This window comes from Syngnathoides biaculeatus, chromosome 16 (genome assembly GCF_019802595.1).
Source record: "Syngnathoides biaculeatus isolate LvHL_M chromosome 16, ASM1980259v1, whole genome shotgun sequence".
Lineage (NCBI taxonomy): Eukaryota > Metazoa > Chordata > Actinopteri > Syngnathiformes > Syngnathidae > Syngnathoides > Syngnathoides biaculeatus.
In genome coordinates, this window is record NC_084655.1 from 10,479,146 (window position 1) to 10,504,313 (window position 25,168).

Sequence of the window (25,168 nt, forward strand, 5' to 3'; positions counted from 1 at the left end):
AATTGCCCTTAGGTGTGACTCTGAGTGTGAATGCTTGTTTTTAATGTGCCCTGCAACTGGCTGGCAACCAGTTCAGGATGTACCCGGCCTAATGCCCGAAGATTGCTGGGGTGGGTTCCAGCGCTCCCATGACCCTTGTGAGGATGAGCGGCCCCCCAAAAAAATGATGGATGGATGTTTCAATAATGTTGCCTTATTGAGCAGAATAACATCGAACCATAGCTGCGGTCTGCTTCAAACTACAACAACTGCAAGTCCGGATTTACTAATCCTATTTGTAGTGTTGTAAACTGAAACATACTGTTCGGTGGGAATGAGGCTAATGCCACCATGTGTTACAGGAATAAAAAAAACTAAAAGTACTACCATGCAGAATGCCGCATTGCCTTGGACAGCATTCCAGAGTCTGGCTTGGTTTTTAAAATGATACATCAAAAATAAATTGAAGCGTTACAAATTCTTGCTTTAAAAAGACAATATATTGCTTGGTGAACTTGCAAAAAAAAAAAAAAAAAAAACTGTCAATAGCAAAAAAGGAAAATGCACCATGCTGGTGTTTAAGAAGGGCATACAATACAAAACTTGGAGCAAAGGAAAGAAAAGATTGTTGTTCACCGACATCTATTTGGCCTCTACCTTGATTACTTTCTCAGTTATTGAGATACGAAACCTGGAAGAATTAAAACCTTCATGGTTGTAGCGATTCCTTCAGCACATTTTTATCCCAGTCCATTGGCTGGGATACATTTTACAGATGGTTGGCTCGACAGAAGGGGAAGAAAAGCCCTGAGGACTTCTCAACTACTGATATCAACAAAGATGCACTTTCAACGACTACATTCACAGTAGAGAGAGGAAAAATTAAAAGTTTACTGATGATATAAGGCAAGGGGGTGGAAGGGTGGAGGTAGAACATAGAAAAAACAAAAAACAAACAAAAACAAAGTTCAGGCTGGACAGTGAAGCCCAATCCAGTGAGGCAAATGATGTGATGCAGCTAATATGGCCTTGGTAGTCAGACTGGCAAGGGCTTAAGGCTATGCAAAATTAGAGCTCAAAGAGGGCTCCAAATAGACAGTTGGACGAGAGGAGTCAAATGCAAAGCTACAGATGTCCGCTACGATTTGTCTCTGTATTGTACGTGTATGATCTTAGTGTTTTGATTTTTGTGTGTAATTCCAATCAATTGGAGTGGCTTATGAGGGCCATGGCTGGTGACAAGTAGAAAGTGGCCACAGCAGCAAATACTGTAGACGAGGCATTATGGTGCTGTTCTGTTTTAGTTGAGGTCTGGCGCGCATAAGACAAGTGCCCTGTCGATTCACAGACTTAGTGTGGGCCTCAAGTGCTACATCTCCTGCAATTTGGAAGAAAGGGGCCAACAGAGAAGGAGTATTCAAATGTTGTTTTCTTATTCAATTATGACTGGCCTATCGCTTTCCTGTCGCTCACAGGCACTTCAGAGGATTGGGCTTTGGCTGATATGAGACGAGACACAAAGGTGGAGATGAGGTGCTGTAATGCTGAATGAAAGCAGCGGTAAGGGAGCGAGGTGCAGGTTATAAAAAAAAAAAGAAAAAAAAAAGTACTTGTGAGTGCCATCTCACTCTGCAACAAAAGCAGCAAGATGCTCAACTGCCAGTGAAAACCACTGAGGCTGCGAAGGCTGGTGCTTGAGTTGAGTCCCCACGTCTTGTGTCTGAGTTTGAACCTGAGGACTTACAGCAACTTCTATTGGTCAAAGTCAGGAAGATCGAGGGCTGACGTTCAGGATTCGAGGGCAGAGATGGTCCTATACGTGCAGTTTCTCCCCCTGCTTGTGTCCCTCTGTTCTCTTTTAGTCTGTGTGGTTATTGGCATGCTTTTTCTTGTCCGAGCAAGTCGATGCGTCTGCTCTTTCTTTATCTTTCTGAGCTTTCGATCCAGCTATTACCTTGTAGCAGCCTCGAGTGATCTTGAACATCCAGACAGTGTTCAAGATATCCAGGGCTATGCAGGAAGTGATCCAGGCGATCTGGGCACCCAAGCCCAGTCGCTCAAAGTCTTCAGTGCCAAATGTGGAAAATACACTTGCCCAGTAGGATGGCATGACAGCAATGCGTACCAGGAAGAAGACCACTGTCATAGCGACGCCATTTACTACTACCATCCTGTTTGAGCGGGGGTATTTTAATGCTTCAAAGAACCACCTAGAAAGTCAAGAGTAGTCAGCTATGTGTAAAGTGAAAATTTCAATTTTTTAAAATGAATTATCAAATATAAAATATTATCTATATGCAACCCTTTAAAAGCAACAATGCAATTCTTTCAGTATTATTTTCCATTCAATACAGGTCAGCACCGTATGAGCCACTCATACTTACTCACCTTTGGTTCACAAAGGGTGTGGATAGTTCTGAAACGAGACGAAAGTTGGCAAAGTAGGGCAGCACGCCGCGTGTCTGAAATAACCCAAAGAACAAATTACAATTACAAAAATCAATCAAACAAAACACAACAAAAAATTTAAGTAATTTAAAGTGGATTCAAAAGTGTCAAGTGGTATTAGTTTATTGCATTATTTTGATCCAAAGGAGGCCTTACCAATACATATCCATATGCATAGAGCGCCGCCAAGTGGTGACAGACAAAAAATCTGTCCCCCATCGTGCTCCAATTACATGCAAGTAACAACAAATCTAGAAAAAGTGAGGGATAAAAAAAAAAATAAGAGCTTATGGACAAAATGGCATTGTGTAGATATCCGCAAAATGAATAGTAACTGGAAGACTGGCAGAAAGGTTAGCAATATGGATACCATGTTTTGTGCACAAAGCAAAGAAGTGTACAGGTTTCTGTATGTTTTGTAGAGGACAACGCTGTGTGAGGTGTTTGAAATCCTCAGTATAGATGGATCCTGAGCAAGGATATAGATGACGATGATGGATGACGGCTTGATAAACTCACCGTACAGTAGGTAGCCACAGGTTATGGCTACATTTAACTTGACCATACTGGGGTCCCCCCTGTGGAATGGCAAAGAGCATAGTGTTTTTAAAAAAAAAAAAAAAAAGTTCCACTGATTAGTAATCCACTTATGTACTGTATTTTGCCCTCATCTTGACTCTCATTCAAATTATTCACCAGTGACTGTTTGCTGTTCATGATCTTTGACACCAGATGAGATTAAATCGAGTATATTATCTTGAAAAGATCACCATGTTATTGGGGCTGTGAATAAGTGAAGCAATATGTATTAAATTCATGGAAATCAAACTTTTATACAAGTATCTGCATCACAGACAACCATAACCTGATGACTCATACATGTCCTTGCAAATAGCATCGGTCCCAAATAACAAAGGGGTTTACAAAGACATTCGATCTTGGTAGCCGTCAGTCAGGTGTTGTATAGCGAATGTTAAAGGTCAAAGTCTGCATGACGGAGCCCGTGTTTGCATAGACTTTAAGAACATGACAGAGCTTTGTTTTTCCATGGATGAGCTCAAGATTCCACTGTCAAATTTAAATTTACACATTATACATGTCAGGGGGGAAAAAGTTAACTTTATATGTAGAGAGAAGGTGGCATAGCAGATGCAGTCAGTAGAATGATATTTTTGTATTGTACTGTACACAATAATGCAATGTGTATGTGATAGTGTTCTACTTAATTTTCAAAGTTTAAAATGTTTTTCTGACTGGACCATAAATAACAGCATGAAATTGTAAATTGGCATAAGAGTCATGTTATCAGTGAATGCCCTCTAACCCAGGGATTCGTAAAGCCTAGTATTCATACCCCCATCGATACATGGCCTTCCAATCGTCCTATACAAAAGAATCCTTGCCCAAATACAATGCAGTTGTTAACTTTTTTTATTTATTATTATTATTTTTTTTTTTTACATTTAATCTTTAAACAACAAAGCAATACATTTTCTGACGTCTGCAGCAAAAGATAGGCTCCATCCTGAATTAGTCACTATGAACTGCCGGGATAGTGTCCACTGAGGTTTCCACGCCACTATGAATGCTAAACCGCAAACCACTAGATGTTTTTAAATTATGGGAAAATATTCACATTCCTTTACAGAACATAATGTACAAAAACACATACAACACCCAAGAAAATTTCCAAACAAAAGTAATATTGATCTTAGCTTTTTATATTATTTCTTGCTTAAATTTAAGAACAAATTTGGAACGATTTTCTCTTTTGCTTAACATGTACAGGGTGATGGAGGGCAAGATCTGATCCTAGCAGAACGGATGACAGGTAGGGTAAACTCTGGACAAATCTCTACATCATCCCATCCCGTACACCCCAAAACCCCTTCTGATTCATTGGTTATCAGTCAGCTCTACAATTCCCTGAAATTGACACTAAAGGGGACATATGTTTCCAATCCAACTTTTTCTAGTATTTCAGATATTCTCTATGGTGCCTCAGTAAATGTGAAATATGAACTAAAATAATCCATGCATCCCAGAGATCCGGACGTTTTTCCAGCCGAGAGTCCTGAAATTAGCTCATTCAAATTTCTAGAGCTTATCTATGTCACTGGCTATGTTAGAATCAGAATCACCTTTAATGGCCAGATCTGGAAAAACACACAAAGAATTTTTCTCCGTCAGTCAGTGCTGACCTGGTACGACATTCGGAACCAAGAATAAGGAACAATATTGCAACAAGAACAAGAGACATCTCTGTCTATAAGAACTATTCATTATAAGATGTGCAAAATGTAAAATCTTTATAGATAAGTGTATTAACTGTCGATTGTGCAAAGGGAGCAGTTTAAAGTGACAAATCGTCCAGCCTACAAAATATAAAAAAAATACTGTAAATAATTGAATATATATTTACAGAAGTAAGTATTTAAGTCTTACGTCATTGTTTTGTCGGTTTTCTATCGGAGCTGGTTTGGCTGTGGCCACGCCAGCTGTAACAGGTAGGACAATACTGCTTTTGTCTTATCGCTTCCAATGATGATCCAACACAATCAGATTGGCTGAGGGATTAGGTGTTGCAAGGACATTTTCCTTTAGATGTGGTTAGGGAGAAATTCAAGTCTCAGACTGTGTTGCAATGCACGAGGCTTAAACTAGAACAACTAATTCGAATATTTTCAAACAAAATCGCCTTTTGCTCGCCTCGTGAATGGAATTAAAATCAAGGATTCCGGTTCTCGGGAAAAGAGCAATTGCAGCTTGATTCCCTTATTGTCCCTTCTCCTTTTTAACCGAACCCCCAGTAGCCCATCACACCCATCTTCTCCTTCTCCTTCCCCCTCAACTGGGGCCTACATAGAGACAGTAAGAGAGAAGGAGGTCCACTGCATTAATTTACCAGAGATGCAATGATGTTGCAACAGACAGTTAGCAAAACAAGGCTGGTAGAGGGGACACATAGGGAGAGAGTGCAGAAGATTAAGATGAGATTTTTTTTTTTTTTTTTTTTAAAGGAAAAGGAGACTTGTTGGTAGAACTCGAGTCTGTACGTGAGGAGACAAAGAGGTGGTAAAAAATGGGGAAGGGGAAAAGAGAAAGAAGGCGAGGAGGAACCGAAGAGCATTGTAGGAGAGAAGTGAAATTCTAATAACGAAAGCCTATGGTAATAATCGGTTCTCATTTTCAAGAATCCATACAAAATGTCTCATTTATTTGCTTGAATGTCGGGTTTGTCTTACCAGACAGGATTGGCGTTGACCGCTTCATCGAAGCATAGGATGTACAAACAAAAGAATCCAACTATCAGAGCGTGAACGGTTGACACCAACCTGCAGCACAACACACACATTGCACCAGTTTGAAAAACAGATTAAGATAAAATAAAAACAAAGAGGCTGAAAAACACACTCGATTGACAGACCAATGTGAGTGTGACAAATTCAGTGTGAGCTTAATGAAGTTACAACCAGTAAAAAGGAGAGTATTTACGCAATAAGTGAAAGGAAAACAAGTGAATGAATTTACGCAGTTATGTTCAATGGAAATGAAAGTCTTTGAAAACAGCGCCTCCCTTCTCGCACTTAAGTCAAGATTACATAACAAACAAGTTGAAAGCTGTCTGGTGATGCAATGGTTGGCTTCTGTGCATTCATCCACCGGTCTTGCCCTTTAACTTGTTGTGCGCCATGAGTAAAAACAAACTCAGGCTTTTAAATATTAACTGAGTATTGTAGGAATCTAATAACGTGGAGTCCATAAGGGGCATTATACAACTGAAATTACAAGTTGACCCTCTGAACTTCACTCGTGTGTTTGTTACCGCAGTGTTCTTATCGCTACTGTTTTTGTGTGGAATAGTTCTGTTTTGACTGAGCACCACATCTGGGTCTCCAACAGAATAGTTGCATCATCAAACATAGCTTCATTTACATTCGGAGGCCAATTCAAATTGAAAGTTGTGGTAAAAATTCCAACAAGAACTTTATTTTTTGTTTGTATTGGCTTGTATGTATTTTTTTCAGCTTGTCCCGTTAGGGGTCGCCACAGCGTGTCATCTCAGATGAATGCTCATATTTGTTTGGCACAGGTTTTACGCCGGATACCCTTCCTGACGCAACCCCTCAGCATTTATCCGGGGAAAGAGCCGGAGCTTATCCCATCTAACTTTGGACAAACCTTGATTTATCTCAAAACTTGAAGAAGCCCAGAGAAGTTCAGTTTTTAGTCATCATATATTTACTTTTCATCCTTTTGCCTTATGCTAACTAACAATGACCAAGATCCTTTCAGTTTCAGGATTTTTCAAAAACACCGTTTTTTTATTTTTATGGATCACCATTAATGTTTTTTCTTTGTAGGGTCTCCCTATTGTGTACTTGTGTTAGTTTCTGGTTTCTTTGTTGTTCTAATTTCTTTTGTGTCACTTCCATTCTTTGCCCAAAAAGTTGAGCAACATTTTCCATGTAGCTGACGCATGACGAGAGAAACAGAACATCCTCACTGTCAGGATAATGGGCCTTTCCGACCTGTCAATCACTCGTACAATATTTGCCAATCAGATAGCCACATTGTCTCAGCCCCTGGCTTGACACGCCCCTTTCGCCATATTGCCCCACAAGCAATGCTGGTTGTCAGTAGCGTGCGCTTGGAAAAGTTAATCTTACGAAGAAAATGGTCCTCAGATGTGCTTGGGGAAATGTGCAATTCCGATGAAAGATATCCTGCTAGGTTACAAGGTGCCCAGTTGATTCATTTACCAAAGCCTAAAACAGAGTTGACGAAGTGTCTACGATGGATTAAGGCTCGCGGAAGAGCGCTCGTACAGCTAAGTGTGGACAATATCAACAAACACGAGGCTATATGTTCGAAGGTAAAATATCTTTTCTGAGTTTGATTTCATTATTATCAGTGCTTTATACATTGCAGGAGAACAACTTTCACTGTGTTAGTGTATCACTGACCTGCTGAATGCTGAAGTGTGTGTTTTATGTCGAAGAGTCGGCTTAGTGATACGTAAATGCGCAACGTCATGCAAGGGAAATGTCTATTTGCCCATTTGTATCACATCAGACATTTAAGACAGAGCACTGGGTTCCATTACAAGCCAAGTCAAATTAATACACCCACTCACTTATAAAGACTACAATGAAATTATTTGTGATCTTTCCAAGTAAAAAGTACTCACCCTGCTTTACATGCACAGTACGATTCCACTATTTTATCCTGTTAGATTTCAATATAAAGTTTGTGGAGCGTCAAACTTTTTTGCATTGATCGCCAACATTTCGCTATAACTCTGACATTGCGTCCTGCCCCATCCAAAATCTTAATTCTGTGTATATATCCTTGCGTGAAATAGTTGAGCTCTCTCAGTAGAACTCTCCTAGAAAAGTCTGACACATTTGACAAAAAAACATACCCCAATATTATCTGGAATACGAGATAGAGAATAGACTTCAAACAAATGTTCTGTTCAATCACCATTTTGGAAGCTTGTGGGACATGGCTAAGGGGGCGGAGCTTAAGATCGTCATCGGAAAGGTCCATTGTTTGGTTGCTGCAACTCACCTGGAGTTCCACTCAGTATGCTTGGTGGGAGGTAATAATCCATAACTTGGCGAGATGGCTGAAGAGAGTAAAGGACTGGCCACAGAGAAGAGCAGCTGGAAACTCACAAAGCTACCAGCTACCACAGTCAACTCTCTCATCTCCATCCCTCACCTAAAGATGACAGAAGGGCAGAAATAAGGGAAAGGATGCGGGAAAACAAGACTCAGAGTCAGTTGAGGTTTTCCATCAGAGGGCGACTGCGAAATTAATTCTGCCCACAAGGAACAGATGAATGGAACAACATGAATCCAAAGACGAGACCGCATAACATAAGTGAGCAGAGAGTTTCTGACAAGCCTGGTGCTTTGTAGAGGTGGAAAAAGGACAATCAACAGAAGAGTCAGTAAAGACTGCTGAGGAACAAAAATATAAAGGCAGAAACAGAAAAATCATTTTAGGCACTATAAATAAAGTATGTACATAGTCATCTTAAATTAGAATAAAGAACCACTACAACTTGTTTCAAATACAAAAAAAAAAAATCTAAGTGAAGGCTAAAAAAGCTAAAACCACAATTCCAGATGAAAGATTTAAAGATACTACCGAGGCTTCAGAGCTCTACTTTCCTGAATAGGGCAAATCTGGCGCATGGCATCGTTCTGCGAGGCTGCAGGGAAGCGCAGGTTGTTGTAATCTCGCATGGTGATGTCGTATACGCGGAAGAGGATTCAGCGAATAGTAAATAACTGGAGCATTGACATAAGTGATATAGCCTTAATGAATCCAGAATTCTTTGGTGAAAAATGGCTGGTGACATAAATGCATAAATCGTTTTCAGGCAAGGGAGGAGGTGAAGTTTGCACAGCCCCTTATACCTTTTTTAGTAGGATTTTCCTGACATTTTTCTCATCACTTTGTCAGCACAAACCATGTTCTGCAGAGAGTATCCACAGCAAACTGCGGATCTCATTGTTCAAAGATGAATCTATTTATTTATTTATTTTTTTAACAGGTTATACAGTAGGTCACATTAATGGTGGACAAAGTTTTGAAAGGCTTTTATCTTGGTCTCACTTTTTTTTTAATTTTACAAAAACTTTGAACAGGGGTGTGTTGACTTGTTACATCCATTGCATTCAGGAATAGCCAGGCATTACACAGTATCGCAATTCATTGATCCATTTCACGTAAAGTGTATACACCAGCTGAGATTGTAATCTAATCTGTTTCAAGATTTGTTCATGTCAAACTCACATGCAGAAACTCTTCTAAACTGTTGAGCGTGGCTGGGCTTCATTACTATGAAAATATATTATGGGGACTTATGCAATGATTTTCAATCTTGGCATAAACATTTTAAAACAAACATGGCAAAGACTGTGTTCTACAAAAAAAAAAAAAATCTGCCCTTTATCAATCAGTGATTACAAAACACCTTGACCTATGAGAGTCTGAACTTTGACCTGATAAATTCTGATTAAACAATCGACTTTATGTAACCCGTTTAAATAGCTAATGATTAGTGTTCGGAAACGGGCATGGGTCTCTTGTAAGGTATGTAACTTTTGTAAAGTGTAAAACCAACATTGTTTACTGTATACTATAGGACTTGAAAGTCAGTGTATATGAGCACATATTTACATGAGATAAAAACATTTTCAAGCATTTTGTGGGCTGCTTGTAAGCAGAAATCAATAAACCCGAGTCTGTGACTGTTGTAGTGACATTTTGTTCATTTGTGCTGACATTTGCAGGTTACTCCATGATATATTCTAGATGTGCATTTGGGTTTTTGGATCTTAAAAGGGCAGGCACACCATAGAATAATTGCTTCCTTGGATTGCTTTGCACTACTGGTCCAAGTGACTGATTCTGATTTAATGCCTATTGTCTATCAACAGTGAGTGACTGGTTAGCACATCTGCTGCAGAGTTCTGTAGACTCGGGTTCAATTTTGGCCTCGACTGCGTGGAGTTTTTCTATTCTCCCCGTGCTTGTATGGGTTTTCTCAGAATACTCCGGTTATCTTCCACACCCCCAAAGCATGTATGGTCGGTTAATTGAAGATTCTAAATGGTCCGTAGTTGTGATTGTTGGTGTGAATATTTGTTTCTGTGTGCTCTGCGATTGGCTGGCTACCAGTTCTAGCCTCTCGCACAATGTCAGTTGCAATAAGATCCAGCAGTCCCGTGACCCTGATAAAGCTAAGTGGCATGGAAAATGAATGGATGATGGCTAGTCTATGAACAAGGAAATTTAAAATTACATTAGACGTTTTTATTTCTCAAAATTCCAGGAAATAGCTCCTGCAGGCAACATTGTATGCCGCTCTGTTCGGCTTTGACTTGGGTTTACGTCTTGATAGGTTTCCTATTTTGTGACTATAGGATATATTCTCCCATATGCTTAAGTCAGAAAAAGTGAACAGGTCTTTGCTTTTCTGACTGCGCTCATTATGCCATCCACAAAATACATTTGTGTAATTTAACGACCCCCCCAAAAAATCTATATAATACACAACAACCAGAAAATAAGAAGTGAAATAATAATAGATTAGGCGGCATGGTGGCGCAGCTGGAAGGTGTTGGCCTCACAGTTCTGAAGACCCAGGTTCAATCCCAGCCCTCCCTATGTGGAGTTTGTATGTTCTCCCCGTGCCTATGTGGATTTTCTCTGGGCAGCTCGGTTTCCTCCCACATTCCAAAAACATGCAACATTGGACACTTTTAATTGCCCCATCAGTGTGATTGTGAGTGCGGCTGTTTGTCTCTATGTGCCCTGCGATTTGCTAGCAACCAGTTCAGGGTGTACCCTGCCTTCTGCCCGTTGACAGCTGGGATAGGCTCCAGCACTCCCGCAACCCATGTGAGGAAAAGCAGCTAAGAAAATGGATGGATGGATAAATAGATTAAAATAGGGAGGCGCGGGGTGTGTACTTTTAAACAGAATCAATAACTTATCTGCTGTTCCTGATATGCAGGGCTTAGCCTCTTTGGAATAGTGTGGTGCTTGGATGCGTGAAGTTCCTCGTTTACTCTAAACTAAAAGAGTATAAGAAGAATGTTGCGGTACAACAAACTCCTTTTTCACATATTAGGAAGAACATAAGTATCTCGGCATGTGAATATTCTTTTATTAACTGTAATTGCTACTACGGTGTTTGCATATGAATTGAATGTTGAATTGAATTTCCGTGATCAAATGCTAATTGTATTTGCAATTAACTGTTAGTATAAGCTGCCAATTTCTGAAAGAATGTTTAGTATTTTAATATAAATTAAGGGTAATTATTTTTGTTGCGCATTAACTTTTACAGTAAACTCAAACTGGTGTGTAGATAGGTCACTTAAAGCATGCTCAAATTTGCATTGATTGCTCAGCCTTGCACTACACTGCACACATACTCTGCAGGCTGCAAAGTAAGAACTCTGGGTGATGTTTTTTTTTGGTGATGAAAATAAATAAATAAAAGGTGGGTTGAATCAGAAGGGGCACCTGGTTGAAAAACTGTGCCAAAAACAAATGTATATAAAATACATTTAAAATTGATTGTATGACTTAAGACCTCCGCTCAAGACCTGAAGTTTAATGAATAAACATCTATCCACTGTATGAGGGAAGAGGGGTGGGGGTGGGCAGGGAACAATGACAACACACAGGAGAGGAGTTTATCATGTCTGTCAGGCAATGATTAACTCACATTACACTATTATCTCGTTTTTCTGTGAACAGATAAAGGCTATTAGTACAGCCACCATGCATTGCTTGACATGTCAAGCATGCCCACTTCTATATTTACACTAAAATGGCCTACGTCATGGATGCATACTGTAAAATAGCTTACTAGGAAATAGAGCACAGGTCTGTCCAATGCTTTGTGCGTTTGTTTGAAAGTGCAGTGGCACCCTGACATGGAGTGGTTCAACTTACATTTTTTTGTTATGAACTGCTGCATGTTTGAGTCTTTTGCCTAGTCATCCAAGCTAAAATTCTAGATATAATTGAGCTTTAGATTAAATTAGTCATTCATATTTGAAAAGTGTAGGATTGTGATCAGTAATGGCCGCTGCTATAAAGTTGCAGATGTGTTTAGGGATGGAATCTCAAGACCTTAAAAAAACTTAAGATGTTATACCCGAGTATGTAATTGTTACTTTATACCATAATCATAATTCATTGACACTGCACAGACATTTTTAAAGAGGTCAATAGACATTCAATTTAAAGTTTTGGCTCATGATGTTGACATTTTGATGTAAATGCGCTCGCAGTATGTGACGAAGCTTGGAACATGTGCTTTTGGCATAACTTCCGAACACGCTCAGTACGGTTAACTTGCATTTCCTGTTTCCGGGTGAATACTCGCTGGTTAGGATCAGGCTTGTTTTATTACCAACATTTATGAAATAAACACGTAACATAATGTCAAGACTACACAAAATAAGTGACGTCTTTCAATATCTATGTATTTCTATTCGTAACAAATTTTACAAGCGTGATTTTCCATGCTCGACTGTGTAGATTTGCGAATGCAGTGGCGCGCAGGTGCATACGCTTCCTGTCAAATCGCAGTGACTGGATTAATCAAAGTTTAATTAGGATTGTGATTGTGGCTGCCACGATAAAGGGTTACAACTGTTGAGTTCTTTGCAGTTTGTGACCATGCACGACTGATCAATGGTCCAGTAGAACAATGGAAACATACCAATTATTGACAATTCACAATATTGACAGGGACTTTCAAATGAAAAGTGTGTTGTTTAAGTCCTTAACTCGCTAGCTCATTACATTAGGTCGTGGGTTCACTCATTAGCTGGATACTCAGCTCCAGATTAGTGAAAACAAAATTATTTTTCCCTTCAGCATCTCTCCTGTGTGCTCTATGCTGCACGAGGACCAAGGCTGTGGAGTATTGGATGGTGGCAACATGTATGTCCACTGGCATTCTCATATTTACATTTTTATAACTTTTTAAAAATTGCTCGTTATTTATTATTAATATAAAATTGTACTTGTTAATAATTTATTAATTACTAATTAGATGTATTGTTTTTTTAGGTTACATTTATATTTAGTTGAGTTTTGGAAGTTGAATAAAAGCTACATTTTCATATTAATGACTCATTGAGTTTCTTTCTCTTGTGATTTTGATCATCTAAATAATCATAATTTTTTTTTTTAATAATCTCCCATTTCTTGTGTCAATTTGCATCAGAGTCAATAGTGTTGACTTTTACAGCAAGTAAATTTGGGTATATTTGCATTGTAAATGTAGCGTGAAATCCTTAATCCTTATCGGATAGTTTGAAAATGTTAGTATAACACCAACAATGTGTACAAAGTCAAAATGGGAGCAGCTCTAAACCACAATTTTGGAATAGTTCGTGTTTTTTAAGTAAATGCGGTGTGGCAACAGGAGCACATCTCATCAGAATAAAATTCTGCAGGTAGGACGCTATTCTTTAATATTGTCATTTGAATGGAACAATTCTGATGTGGTTAGCTTTTTTTTTGCTTCAGTCACGTGTTGATTCGGCCGACTACTCATTTATTTGCTATAGTAATTAGTTTTTAATCCTTTTTTTTTTTTGGTTAGCTAGGGTTATTTTCCTCTACTAAATAGACGTGTTTTTGAAGGGTGGGGTGGGGACTGGGCTTGAATAACATTTTATTTCATTTCAATGGATGAAATTGATTGGGGATAGGAGTAAGTAACGAGTTCCGTCGATGAGCAAATTAAACTCACAACCCATGATGCCACTGTTGTAAAGATGAAGAAATACATTTAAATGTCGTAATCCGGGTTTCATCGTACTGCGAGTCCTGCTTGATCCGAGTGCTCGAATGGAGGAGCCCCTTATTGTCTAGCAGCCGTGCACATTCCGGTGACCAAGACGATCGTTTGCTACACGAGTCTGAACGCTTCATGTGCATTTTTCACCTGGCAAACTGCTTCGCACACAGCAGCCGTGGGAAGAAGCAACACGGATGCTCCTCACTGCGGCTGACAGCCGGCGGATGGGAGATCCACTCCCACGTCCACATTTGACCTTGTTCCACATGGCTATCGGCTGCCGCCGTCGGCAGATCGCCACCCATGAGATATCGAAGAAACATAAATAATTTCCTCCGCTTCGCTGGAAATCCATCCTTGCCTCGACCGAGCCGCTGCTACGTCACACCAGTGTTTCTGCAGCTCGAATCAAAAGAATCAGCAAGGCAAATCTTCCCAGTGTCTTCGCGCCGGCTCGAGCCAAGAAATGAATGCTGAATCATGCCTGGCTCTTTATTATCCCAGACAGACAGGCGCGTCAAACACGATCACATTATAACACGCCAATTGACACCATTCTCCGGCAGCGCACCTGTCCAAGTGCATTAGCACAGTTCTGATCTGCACAACTACATTTTCTTAGCAGGTGGTACGACTGCATATTTAAACGTCGCGGCCAATGGCGAGATAATGCAGGCAGCGGTTCAGCGTCTTCACCATCGGAACAGAGAACAGAGCTTGGGGAAACACTGCCAGTTGACAGTTAGGCGTGGAACGACTACCAAAAAGGCACCAGCTCGGCAAAGCGGTCCATTTTTCGTGGGTAAACTTGTTGTTGCTTCAAATTTACGTGCGGTGCTGCTGTCTCTGCAGCCCCTGGCTAATCGGGAGAGGAGTACAGCCAAAAATGTATGCGATAAAACAGCAAAATTGACGTCAAATTAGCGCTTATACGTTGGCACCTTTTGCATTTGACGTGGTAGTAGTAAGAGCGGCGTTACCTTTTATCCGTCGCATAGGTCTGTGTTGGTCGGAGAAGCTCCCGTTTAGCCACCGTCTTGTCCACTTTCTTCCAACTTGACGACAGCTAGCAAGTCGGCTAAACTACAAGCTCGCCAGCTCGCCCGTGCGACCCGCAGAGAGGAGGTTCAAAACAAAAACTACAGAAACACACAAAGCCTCCTGTGCCACGTAGACGAGTCAAAGCCACCATTACAACTTGCTTGTAGAGATATTTCTCGCAGCACTCTCTCTTGTCTGTAATATGTTTCCAAAAATGAAAAGTTCAAACTCGCTTTATTTTTTGTTGACAGGCACGTGACGCCATAAAGTACCCGCCCCCTCCGTCGTGCACACGCCCCCTGCAAAGGCGACGCCCTCGAGGAACAAAGGCCACAAGCATCTTCAAATTGACACCAACTCGTACGTCTGAGAACGAATGCTGCTGCACCAGAACTATATTTTGCGGTGGTACGGGTTCCAATATTACATACATATGTATGTAAAATACGTTACAAGATTTTATTTGATTATATTCATTATAACCCCCCGATGATATTCAATTTGCACTACACAGTGAACCAGAAAAGCATGCAAGGAGAAATAAAAGAGGCGAGCCAAGAGTGCTGCAGCGCTTGAGCTAAAAGTGGTGAGGTCAGTGCCTTGCTCAATGGCACATCAAGAGAAGTCAGGATATAGACTAGCATCTCTCCAGCAAATTGTCACCATTTTCATTTGTCCTCGGCGCCCAAGTCCTCACATAGATGATCAAGACCCATATTCACATATATCCTTACATTTTCCATTCTGCTTATCCTCACTACGGTTGCAGGGGGCCCAGCTTGAGCCTATCACAGTTATCTTCAGGGTAGAGGCAGGGGTTCCTCCCCTGAACTGGTCGCCAGCTAATTGTAGGGCATATATAGACAAACAGCCATTTGCACTCACAAGCAATTTAGTCTTCAGGCAGCCTACCGTGCACGTTATTTTTTGGGGGGATGTTGGGGGAAACCAGAGTACCCGGGGGAAGCCCATGCAGGCATGGGGAGAACATGAAAATGCCACTCAGGTGGGACTGAGATTTGAACTCTGGTCCTCAGAACTGTGAGGAATGTAACCAGTCATATCACCGTGCAACCAAACAACAAAAAACATAGCTTTTAAGTTGTAGCAAATGCAACTTTAAAAATTAGCCTGCTCTGTTACCAGTCGTGTGAACAGATTTTGAGGTGTAGGTGCTGAAATTGTCACCCCCCCCAAAAGGGGCATGAGTTATATAATTATGAATATTTATACATTGATTTATTTTATAAAAATCGAATATGTATTAATTATCCCCTCCATAAGCATTGGAACAGCAACATTTGTTCCATCACTTTGGCCATGCTTAATCTTGGTCTCGTCAGTCCATAAAATTTTGTTCCAAAACTTTTGTGGCTCATCTCTCCTTTGCAAAATCCAATTTGTCGTTCTGATTGTTTTTACTGGTGAGTAGTTTGCATATAATGGTATGGTATGACAGCCAGTAAAGCGGTGGGCTCACAGTTCTGAGGATCTCGGCCCCGCCTGTGTGGAGTTTACATGTTCTCCCCGTGTCTGCGTTGGTTTTCTCCGGGCACTGGTTTCCTCCCACATCCCAAAAAACATGCAACATTAATTGGACACTCTAAATTGCCCCTAGGAGTAATTGTAAGTGTGGCCGTTTGTCTCTATGTGCTCTGCGATTGGCTGGCGACCAGTTCAGGGTGTATCCCGCCTCCTGCCCGTTGACAGCTGGGATAGGCGCCGGCAGTCCCCGTGACTCTTGTGAGGATAAGCGGTAAAGAAGATGGATGCATGGTATGGTATGGTATGGTATGGTATGGTATGGCATGGCCATGTACATTTCCTCTCTCAAAGTCTTCTTCGAACACTGGATTGTGACACCTTTGAAGGAATTAACCTTGCCATTCCAAGACTTTTTGTTTGGGACTGCACCTTGTCTATTCTGTTAACACATGGAAGGCTAAAGTGTGTATCCAATGTCAACGTGGGTATCCAATGTCGCTGTTCAAAGGTAAGGTGAAGGTGGTTTTGGAAGGTGAAGAAGTGGTGCTGGAGGCAGTGGGAGCATATGTACAGTTCTATCAAGTGCACAAATAATTGCCTGTCAGATTAGAAAACACTTGGTAAACTTGATAATTGTGAGAGTAATGTTTATTTCTATTATTTGTAAATATTGAAGAATGCACAATGAGGCTTTTTTTTCATCCAGGGCAAAAGGGCAGGTGCATGACCACCACCAAGTGTACACGCGCCTGTCCATCTTTTTTTCCTTTCGTCTTTTCTCGTTTGGGGTTGCCATCTTAGATGAACGCATACAGTATTTATCTGGCACAGTTTTTACGCCGGATTCCCTTCCTGACGCAACCCCTCTGTCCATAACCTGGGTAAAACAAAATACACTTCCGTCTGACTGCTTTCCAGCACATCGTTGACTGCAAACTGATTTAATCAAAGCAGCGTAGTTGTGAAACTGTTTAGAACGTTGGCCTCACAGTTCTGATGAACGAGGTTCAAAGCCCGGCCCCTCCTGTGCGGAGTTTGCATGTTCTGTCCGTGCCTGCGTGGGTTTTCTCTCGCCACTCCAGTTTCCTCCCACGTTTCAAAAACATGCAACATTAACTGGAAACTCTAAATTGCCCCTAGGTGTAATTGTGAGTGCGACTGTTGTCTGTCTCCATGTGCTCTACGATTGGCTGCCAACCAGTTCAGGGTGTACCCCGCCTCCTGCCTGTTGACAGGTGGGATTGGCGCCAATCCTCCCATGACCCTCGTGAGGTAAAGCGGCTCAGAAAATGGATGGATGGATAGATAGCGTAACCAAAACATCTTCTTGTTCTCCAGGTTGCAAGTTTAAGACCTAAGGCACTTGGACCACAAGCTCAAAATAATTAAACTCCGCATTTGCAAAGACTGAAATGTTCACTTCTTGTAATAAATCATAGTACTGTACACCATTCACGTCTTTGCAGTGAAGTGTCCAGTCAATATTCTTTTTTCCGCTCCACGTTCTTCTCCATGACTTCAACTCTTTAAATAGGCTACACCTCATGAAAAAAGATTAATTAGTGACAAACGTTGAACTCTGAACACTAATGAAATCTTCTTCTTCTTTTCCTTTCGGCTTGTCCCTATTAGTGTGCGTGCCATATTTTTCCATCTCAGCCTATCTCTTCTCTTACACCCAGTGTCCTCATGTCCTCCCTCACAACATCCATCAACCTTTTCTTTGGTCTTCCTCTCGCTCTTTTGCCTGGCGGCTCCATCCTCAGCACCCTTCTACCAATATACTCACTCTCTCACCTCTGAACATGTCCAAACCATCCAAGTCTGCTCTCTCTAACCTTGTCTCAAAACATCCAACTTTGGCTGTCCCTCTAATGAGCTCATTTATAATCCTATCCAACCTGCTCACTCCGAGCGAGAACCTCAACATTAATGAAATATGATGGTAAAATTGGGATAGTACACAGCCACATTCACTTGCTGTTTTCCGTAACTGAGAAACATTCTTGCTGTGATTATACATGAACCCATTCCAGGAGCCACGCATGGCACTGCCTCTATCGTGTTTCACACACCCTGTGGCACGTTTGTGAAGTTGTCTGACAATGTTTAATCTAAATGGTCTGCAAGTGATTCAAAGACATTTGTAATAAGTACAGAAAGTCATATTTTTCCAATGGCTGTTTATTCTTTGCTGAATTCCACAAGGTTTGGTGGTATTTTTTTTTTTTAGGTCGAGGTTTTTTGTCGGGACAGTTCAGACTTGTTAATCCAGTTCTACTGCTTACAATCTGTGGAACTCTAAATCAAATGATGTTTGACCTGTGTTTTACAGTCTCGTTGTTTAGTGGATGTTAATCCTATGTTGAATTTATAACACTCATTTTTCCCGTATAAAGTACTGCAATTTACATGTTTCAGTCCAGTCTGCTTTGAAAACTAACAGAATATCAAATCATACTTAGAGGCACTTGGAACCAGTCATCTTTATAAAATTCAGTAGTATACTTAAAAAAGGGAACATTTATAAAGCATCAAACTGTGATTTTGGCTACCTTAATCACATTTAATATCAATCTAACTTCACTGGGAATATTAAAACATGTGTACAATTGATCGAACCAAAGACAAGCAAATAAAAATAGTATGAATCTGAATCAGTGTTTTGAGACAGAATGAATGTGATTCCTTGTCTAACAATGAAAATCCTCAGATTTACTCATCTCGCTTTTTTTAATTAATGAAGCTCCGATGCAGATCAAGGAGAAGCAGATTGAAATTATAAGGCTCTGGGAAAACGATGCTTTCAAACAATAGCAGCTAATATGACAGGAACAGGGATGCAAGTATTTTTGTCTTCTGGTGCATCAATATCTGTGTGTGTGTGTTTTTTTTTTTTTGGTTTTGTTTTTGATCCGGTGCTTTAACATTTTTTAATTCACACAAGGACAAGGATGGTTTAACTCAAACCATCCAACGTAGCTTTTGAACAACGTGTTCATATTTCAAATCTCCACATATACCACCTTCAACCTACAGTATAGCTACCAATGACACCCTCATCAATTGACCCCTCCGTAGAAATTGCGTCAACCGCGTCGCTGACCAATCAGAGGCCAGAGATCCGCATAAACCACGGCCCCTTTTTTGCACTCACTGTTCCCTCAGACAATATTGCATGGTCCAGTATAGCTTTTGTTAGCGTTTTATCGCGTATTTGGGTTCTTTAACAATAGATATGGTTAGGAGGTGTAGTCGCGGACTTTGTAATAGTGACGACAGTTATCCTGAAAGGCTAGTTGGTGGAGTTCAATTCGTACCCTTTCCAAAACCTAAGACTCAGTACGAAAAATGTCTTTGATGGATCAAACTTTGTGGAAGACCGCATCATCAACTGAATCCATCAACCGGAACAGATATGTTTGCACGAAGGTAAGCCCTATATTTGATTTTCAATACATGTCTCATATAAATGAATTAGCAGTTCTTCGCTTGCATAACATAGCTACGTGTTGTTGGATATTTTATTTCTAAATCATCATAAACTTAAGTTAGTAATCTGACTCCAATTTGTGACCTTACCCAACTGCCACTCATCCAACAATATGCGCGCTCGTTCTGCAATAGAAAGGTATCAGGAAGCCGGCATTCTCACACACGAGTGGATTTATTCCTTCAACACACACCTGGGTCTCGGGTCTCTCTCATTACAACCCTGTACGTCTCTGTTCCCTCAGCCGACGTACTTTACATCCGAGTTTCCCAGAACAATTTTAAAGTACAATCTACTGATTCACTATTGGTTCTGTGTCTTCTTCAGGTATCCTTGGCCCTCTCTCATTGGTCTCCTTTGGTCCGCTGGATGTTGGCCCGACTCCTCCCCTGCAGAATCGCGTGCTGGCTCCTCCTGGTGGTAGTTTCCTGACAGTAGTTTTTCCACCAACTGCCTCCGAGTCCTCCCGTCTCTGCAACCTCCTTGCATTTAGCGCCGTCTGTTCTAAAACATTCCATTCTTGCACCACATACCCTTTTTCCTTCCACCAGTCACACGCTCAGCACTTTACAGTCTCACACTTTCATACACAGGATGCAGCAACATCTAATGAACTACTTTAAGCTCAAACTCTTATATTCCTTTAGTGTGAATGATTGACACACTTGATCTGTGTTGAGCGATATTTTGGGATGATCTGAATGCACAAATGTGTCTCTGTTCGGCGGTGAGCTAAGCTAAACCGGACTAGCAGTCCTAAAAGCCTTCGATGTGCACCGAGACACCAAGACTGAAGGAAGGATGTTTGAGGACACGAAAGTAGTGATTGTCGTACTCGGTCGGGACTTACGTAGGTTTGGCACTAATTCAAGAATAATTATTGAGGGGAGCGCGTGACGTTACACAAAGAAAACGAGAGAAACAACTCGTAAATCAAGCCTCGCCTTCTTTTCCTTCATACGGCGGTTCACAAACAGCTATACAGATACACATACAGATTCTGCACACAAGTGTGATATGTAACACGAAAATAGGAAACTGTCAATGACGAATTCGTCTTTGGGTAATAATATATTATATTATGTGGCTTCTCGGTCTTCCTCTGACTCCGGAAAGATCTCGCGGTAATATCAATGGTTTCTCCGTCGATATGCATGTAAATACCATTGAAATACCGCTCGCTGAAATACTTGAAGCCCTGCTGTCTGCTTTTCAACGATATTTCACTGTTAGCTAAGAATGCGAGTGAGAAATCAGCCGGTAAATCCGACAGTTTCGCTCTATTCTTTTCTTGCTGCGCCGATATTTTTGCTAATTGTTTGTCTGACGTCAGCGCACGTGGCGTGACGTCACTTCAGGAGGCGTGGTTAAGTGCCCTGTACGGAGGGGTGAATTGTTAAAAAATGTACAAAGTTGTGCTCATTAAGCGATTCCGAATCTTAACGTATGTCCTCAAGTTGTGGATGCTGCTCTAATAATCAGCATGCCTCAATTTGTCACAGAGTGTGTCATCCAGTTGAACAAATGAATGCCTCGCTCAAAATGGGCTCATAAAATATATGCTATTATAAACCACAAACCAAATGGATACCAGGGTGCCGTTGCACCCACTGCAACCTTGAATAGACCCACAGGAGAGCTCACAGCCTTGGAAACTCCCAGACCCATAAACTGTGGACTGAGTAATTGTGAGGAAAAAAGTAATAATTAGTTCTGTCTGCAATTGTACTTCATCATTGTCATAAACCTAGAAAAGAAGGACATACCATAGAAAAAGAATTAGAAAGTGCCAGAATGGGATATTTCCATTTAAGTATCATGTTGTCTGATCATCAGACAGCAGAGCCCTCTGGATTTAAACAGACAACTTCTTTAAATACAGTAAATGCTTGTGATCTTTGCAGTTAAGTCCACTGGGGAAATACAGTATTTTTTTTCATGAAATTACTAAAATTTCTGTAGAAAAGTGATGTAATGCTCGTACAAATATATGTTCATCGCCTCAAATTTAAACTTTCTGGTTTGAGCGGGACAATACATTTCAGCCAGATTCAAGACATTAACTTTTGAATTCATACTGTATTTGTGCTTGCACTTAACAACAATTTGCAAAACTTCAGTAGGACTCAGTTTTTGCATGAACATTTGTAGCTGCTTATGGTGATTCTGGCCCCTTGTACTGTACATGAGAGTATACATGTAATTGCTCTTGGGCAGAACCTTGTTTGGATTGCTGTTTATTGAAAGGAAGAGAATATAGACTGTCAATCAGTAATATTCTCTTTACAGCCTGCGATGTTTGTGTGCATGTGTGTGTTTTCTTCAGGCCAGGTCAGCAACACAATCACTCCACATCAGCAGCTTCTTTGTACGGTAATTGTTTGCAAGAGACTCGGAGCTTCCATTTTACACTTCGCCTGATCTCTGAAACCAATTCGACTGTGGGTTGAATCAGAAAAAGCGCTGATATGGGTAAAAAGAAAAAGGCACTTCCAGGAAATGTGTAGTGACAAACACGATTCATGCAGCTGACTTACACATTTGATGCAATAAACCCAGGATGTGAATTTTTGTTTCATTTCAAATGACTCCTTTGTCACTGGTGTCGGTTAAGACGATAGATGGCCATTTGTCCACAGATTATACTTGTTTGTATCATTCCAATATATTAGAATAAGTAGATTTGGGAGAAGTTTTAAAATGTCCATAAAATACTGATGCTGGGCCATTGCATTTCATGGATCTTGATCAGGAATGTATACTCTGAACAGGAACGCAGTTTCAAACCTCAAATATCAGAACTGTAAAGCATATGTGGAAACCACAATCAATCAATCAGTCTTTTGTAAAGGTTTCTCGAAACTATTAGACATTTATTTACCAAGGGTCTACCAGCCACAAGGGGGCACTCTATTACTCAGCATTTCTAAAATTCCATTATGACCATGATGAGTTTAGCCCCTCACCCATGTTGCCCGATCCAAAATGAAGCAACTGGCAACTGTATCCCCCGCACCACCACCCCATCATGTACAAGCTTTTCTGGTTCACTATGTTCTTGTGATCCTGTTCATGTTAACGTTATAAAAGACTTCTCCAAATACCTTTTGTATTAGGGTTAGGGTTTGACTGCTTCAATTAATACACCCAGCCCCACTGAGCCAATCCTTCATTTACACTTCTCACCATGGAAATTGCTGTCCCATATGACCTGCTGTGATTAACCTGTAACGATTATGCTAGCGAGAGTGACAATGACAGCGTTGTATCAGCAGTGTAATTAAATACAGCAGGCTACTTCATCTCTTCGCCTTCCCGATGGCTCCTCTCATCAAGATGTGAGGCAGGACAGGCCCAGACGGATTTTTGTAGAAACCAGGATGCCCGCTGTGACTTTGGGTCAGAGCGAGGTCTCTTCAGTTCATTTGGACACAGTGTAAGGTCGGTGCATGGCCAGTTAAAAAAAAAAAAAAAAAATCCTTTTATCATTTGATAAATGTAAATGCGTTTGGCTTGTAGCCCGGGGTTTTAAACTAATTGGTATATGTGAGGTATTTGTTATGTGCATCCATCCGTCCTCAACACTGCTTATCCTGACCACGGTCGCAGGACGACGGCGCATACCCCAGCTGATTTCTACACGCTGAACTGATTGACACTCAGTCGGAGGTCTTTATGTGCTATACATTATTTCAAGTACAACAACAATGTAGAGCATCTCGACTGGAGGACATGAAAGTGTACACTGCTGTTGATAATTACTTCCACAAAGGGTAAGTGCACAAAAGCAAAGTTATTGTTTTGATCACTGCTTGTTGGTTATTTAGTTACCAACCAATTTCCACAATTCTTTTTGGAAAATTGTGTCGTGGTTTGTATAGTATACCAAGGAAGAGTACTACATTTTTGTGGCGTTTATGTACATATATCTCAGTGCCATGCACATAGATCTGAAGCATACACTGTGCAAATACATATACCAACACACTCCAGCAAGTGCATTGTGGCCCCACTGTTAATGGGAATTGTTAAACAATGTTAATGTTTTGCTGTCTCAGTAAAATCTGTTTTTTGTATTGCCAAGTAAATGTCAAATGTAATTTAAGACAACATTTATATTATTATAGCATGTCTCCAATGAGAAATAGTTTTTTTTGGTTTGTCAACGTGTTTTTATTTATTTATTTTTGTGTCCAATTACTAAGAATCCCTGATAGTCAGAATCATTTGTCTTGGCTAATGTAAAATATACTATATTAGCAATGGGACTCTTTCTTAAACCAATCCAATTTGAAATTCTCCTGAAAGGACCACTTAGCTGGCCCACAATGTCAGCATTTTTCCATGCTCTGATTGGTTTGACAGCACAAAACTGTTGCGAGACAATCCTGACTAGCAGAGCACATCTATAGCTATCTGCACACATTAATGTGTTTTATAGTCACCGTCTTTGGTGAGTAATATTGAATATATTATTGAATATATTTTAAAATTGAGTCTTAGCTGTTCCTAATGATATATGTTCCACACCTTTGTGTTATTGATGGTTGCTATAACTGCAACATGAGTGAAGCATGAAGAAGTGGATTAGGTTTAGGAAGTCCCCACTGAAAGCCCAGGTACCAAATGCAGTTCCCACTACTGGTGCCCTGTGACTGACAGGCACCCACTCCAGTGCATATCTTGCCCAAAGTCACCAGGGATGGACTCCAATCATCCGTGACCCTAAACAGGATTACCTTACCTTAGACTCGAGATGCTTCCAGACTCAAAAGGACATCGATCCACAGCTGCGGTTTTTGGAGCATAGCCTGTTTTTTTCCTTGTCTAGGGTTTTAAGACACACCCCCCTTCAAAAATAGGATCAGTAGTACAAAATAACTGGATGGATGTTTTTGATAATTATCCACCACTTCAAGTGATTTACCTCCACCAAGTGCAAAAATGTGTGGGGGGGGGAGTTCATTCTCCCATAAGGTTTTGTCTATCATTTAATTTGCAAGATTATACAGAAAGTTCACAACTGATTACCATTGAATTTGGTGATTAGGCGCATAGCAAGAACCTGCCATTTTGGACAGCCAGGGCAAATCCAGGATCAAAGATTTAGGGGTCCTAAGATCACGCCGAGGGAAGATAAATTTCACAGTTTTATACACTTTTAATGCAATTTCATTCCTATATCTGAAAGGGAAGCCTATCAGTTTTTGGGAAATCCACTGACTCACGAAACCATCAAATCTGGTAAAGGATGTTTAAATAAAATAATTAAAAGATGAATGGTTTGGATTTATGAAACAAACATATAACCCGACATTCTGCGAGAAGACAACTCGGTTCAATATGGCAGCACCTCTGGATATTGACAGTGT

The 25,168-nt window shown here is 40.6% G+C and overlaps 1 protein-coding gene and 1 long non-coding RNA gene across 4 annotated transcripts; one reads left to right on the plus strand and one right to left on the minus strand.

Moving 5' to 3' along the window:
* Positions 1–1,163: 1,163 nt before the first annotated feature.
* On the minus strand, positions 1,164–15,061 carry tlcd4b (TLC domain containing 4b). Of its 2 annotated transcripts, XM_061846661.1 has the most exons (7): positions 14,758–15,061; positions 8,002–8,154; positions 5,673–5,762; positions 2,947–3,005; positions 2,584–2,678; positions 2,368–2,441; positions 1,164–2,189 (listed from the first exon to the last, which is right to left on the minus strand). In XM_061846661.1, the coding sequence occupies exons 2-7, from the start codon at positions 8,145–8,147 to the stop codon at positions 1,838–1,840; spliced, it is 816 nt and encodes a 271-aa protein (XP_061702645.1). In that variant the 5' UTR covers positions 8,148–8,154; positions 14,758–15,061; the 3' UTR covers positions 1,164–1,837. The 2 variants fall into 2 exon arrangements, with proteins under 2 accessions (XP_061702645.1, XP_061702646.1); XM_061846662.1 differs by lacking the exons at positions 8,002–8,154; positions 14,758–15,061 and adding an exon at positions 7,619–7,730.
* Positions 13,267–17,825, plus strand: LOC133514743 (uncharacterized). 2 transcript variants are annotated; one of them, XR_009798838.1, is made up of 3 exons: positions 13,267–14,575; positions 15,070–15,253; positions 15,333–17,825. It is a non-coding gene; the product is annotated as an uncharacterized LOC133514743 (long non-coding RNA). The 2 variants fall into 2 exon arrangements; XR_009798839.1 differs by having other exon boundaries at positions 15,070–15,226.
* The last annotated feature ends 7,343 nt before the right edge of the window (positions 17,826–25,168 follow it).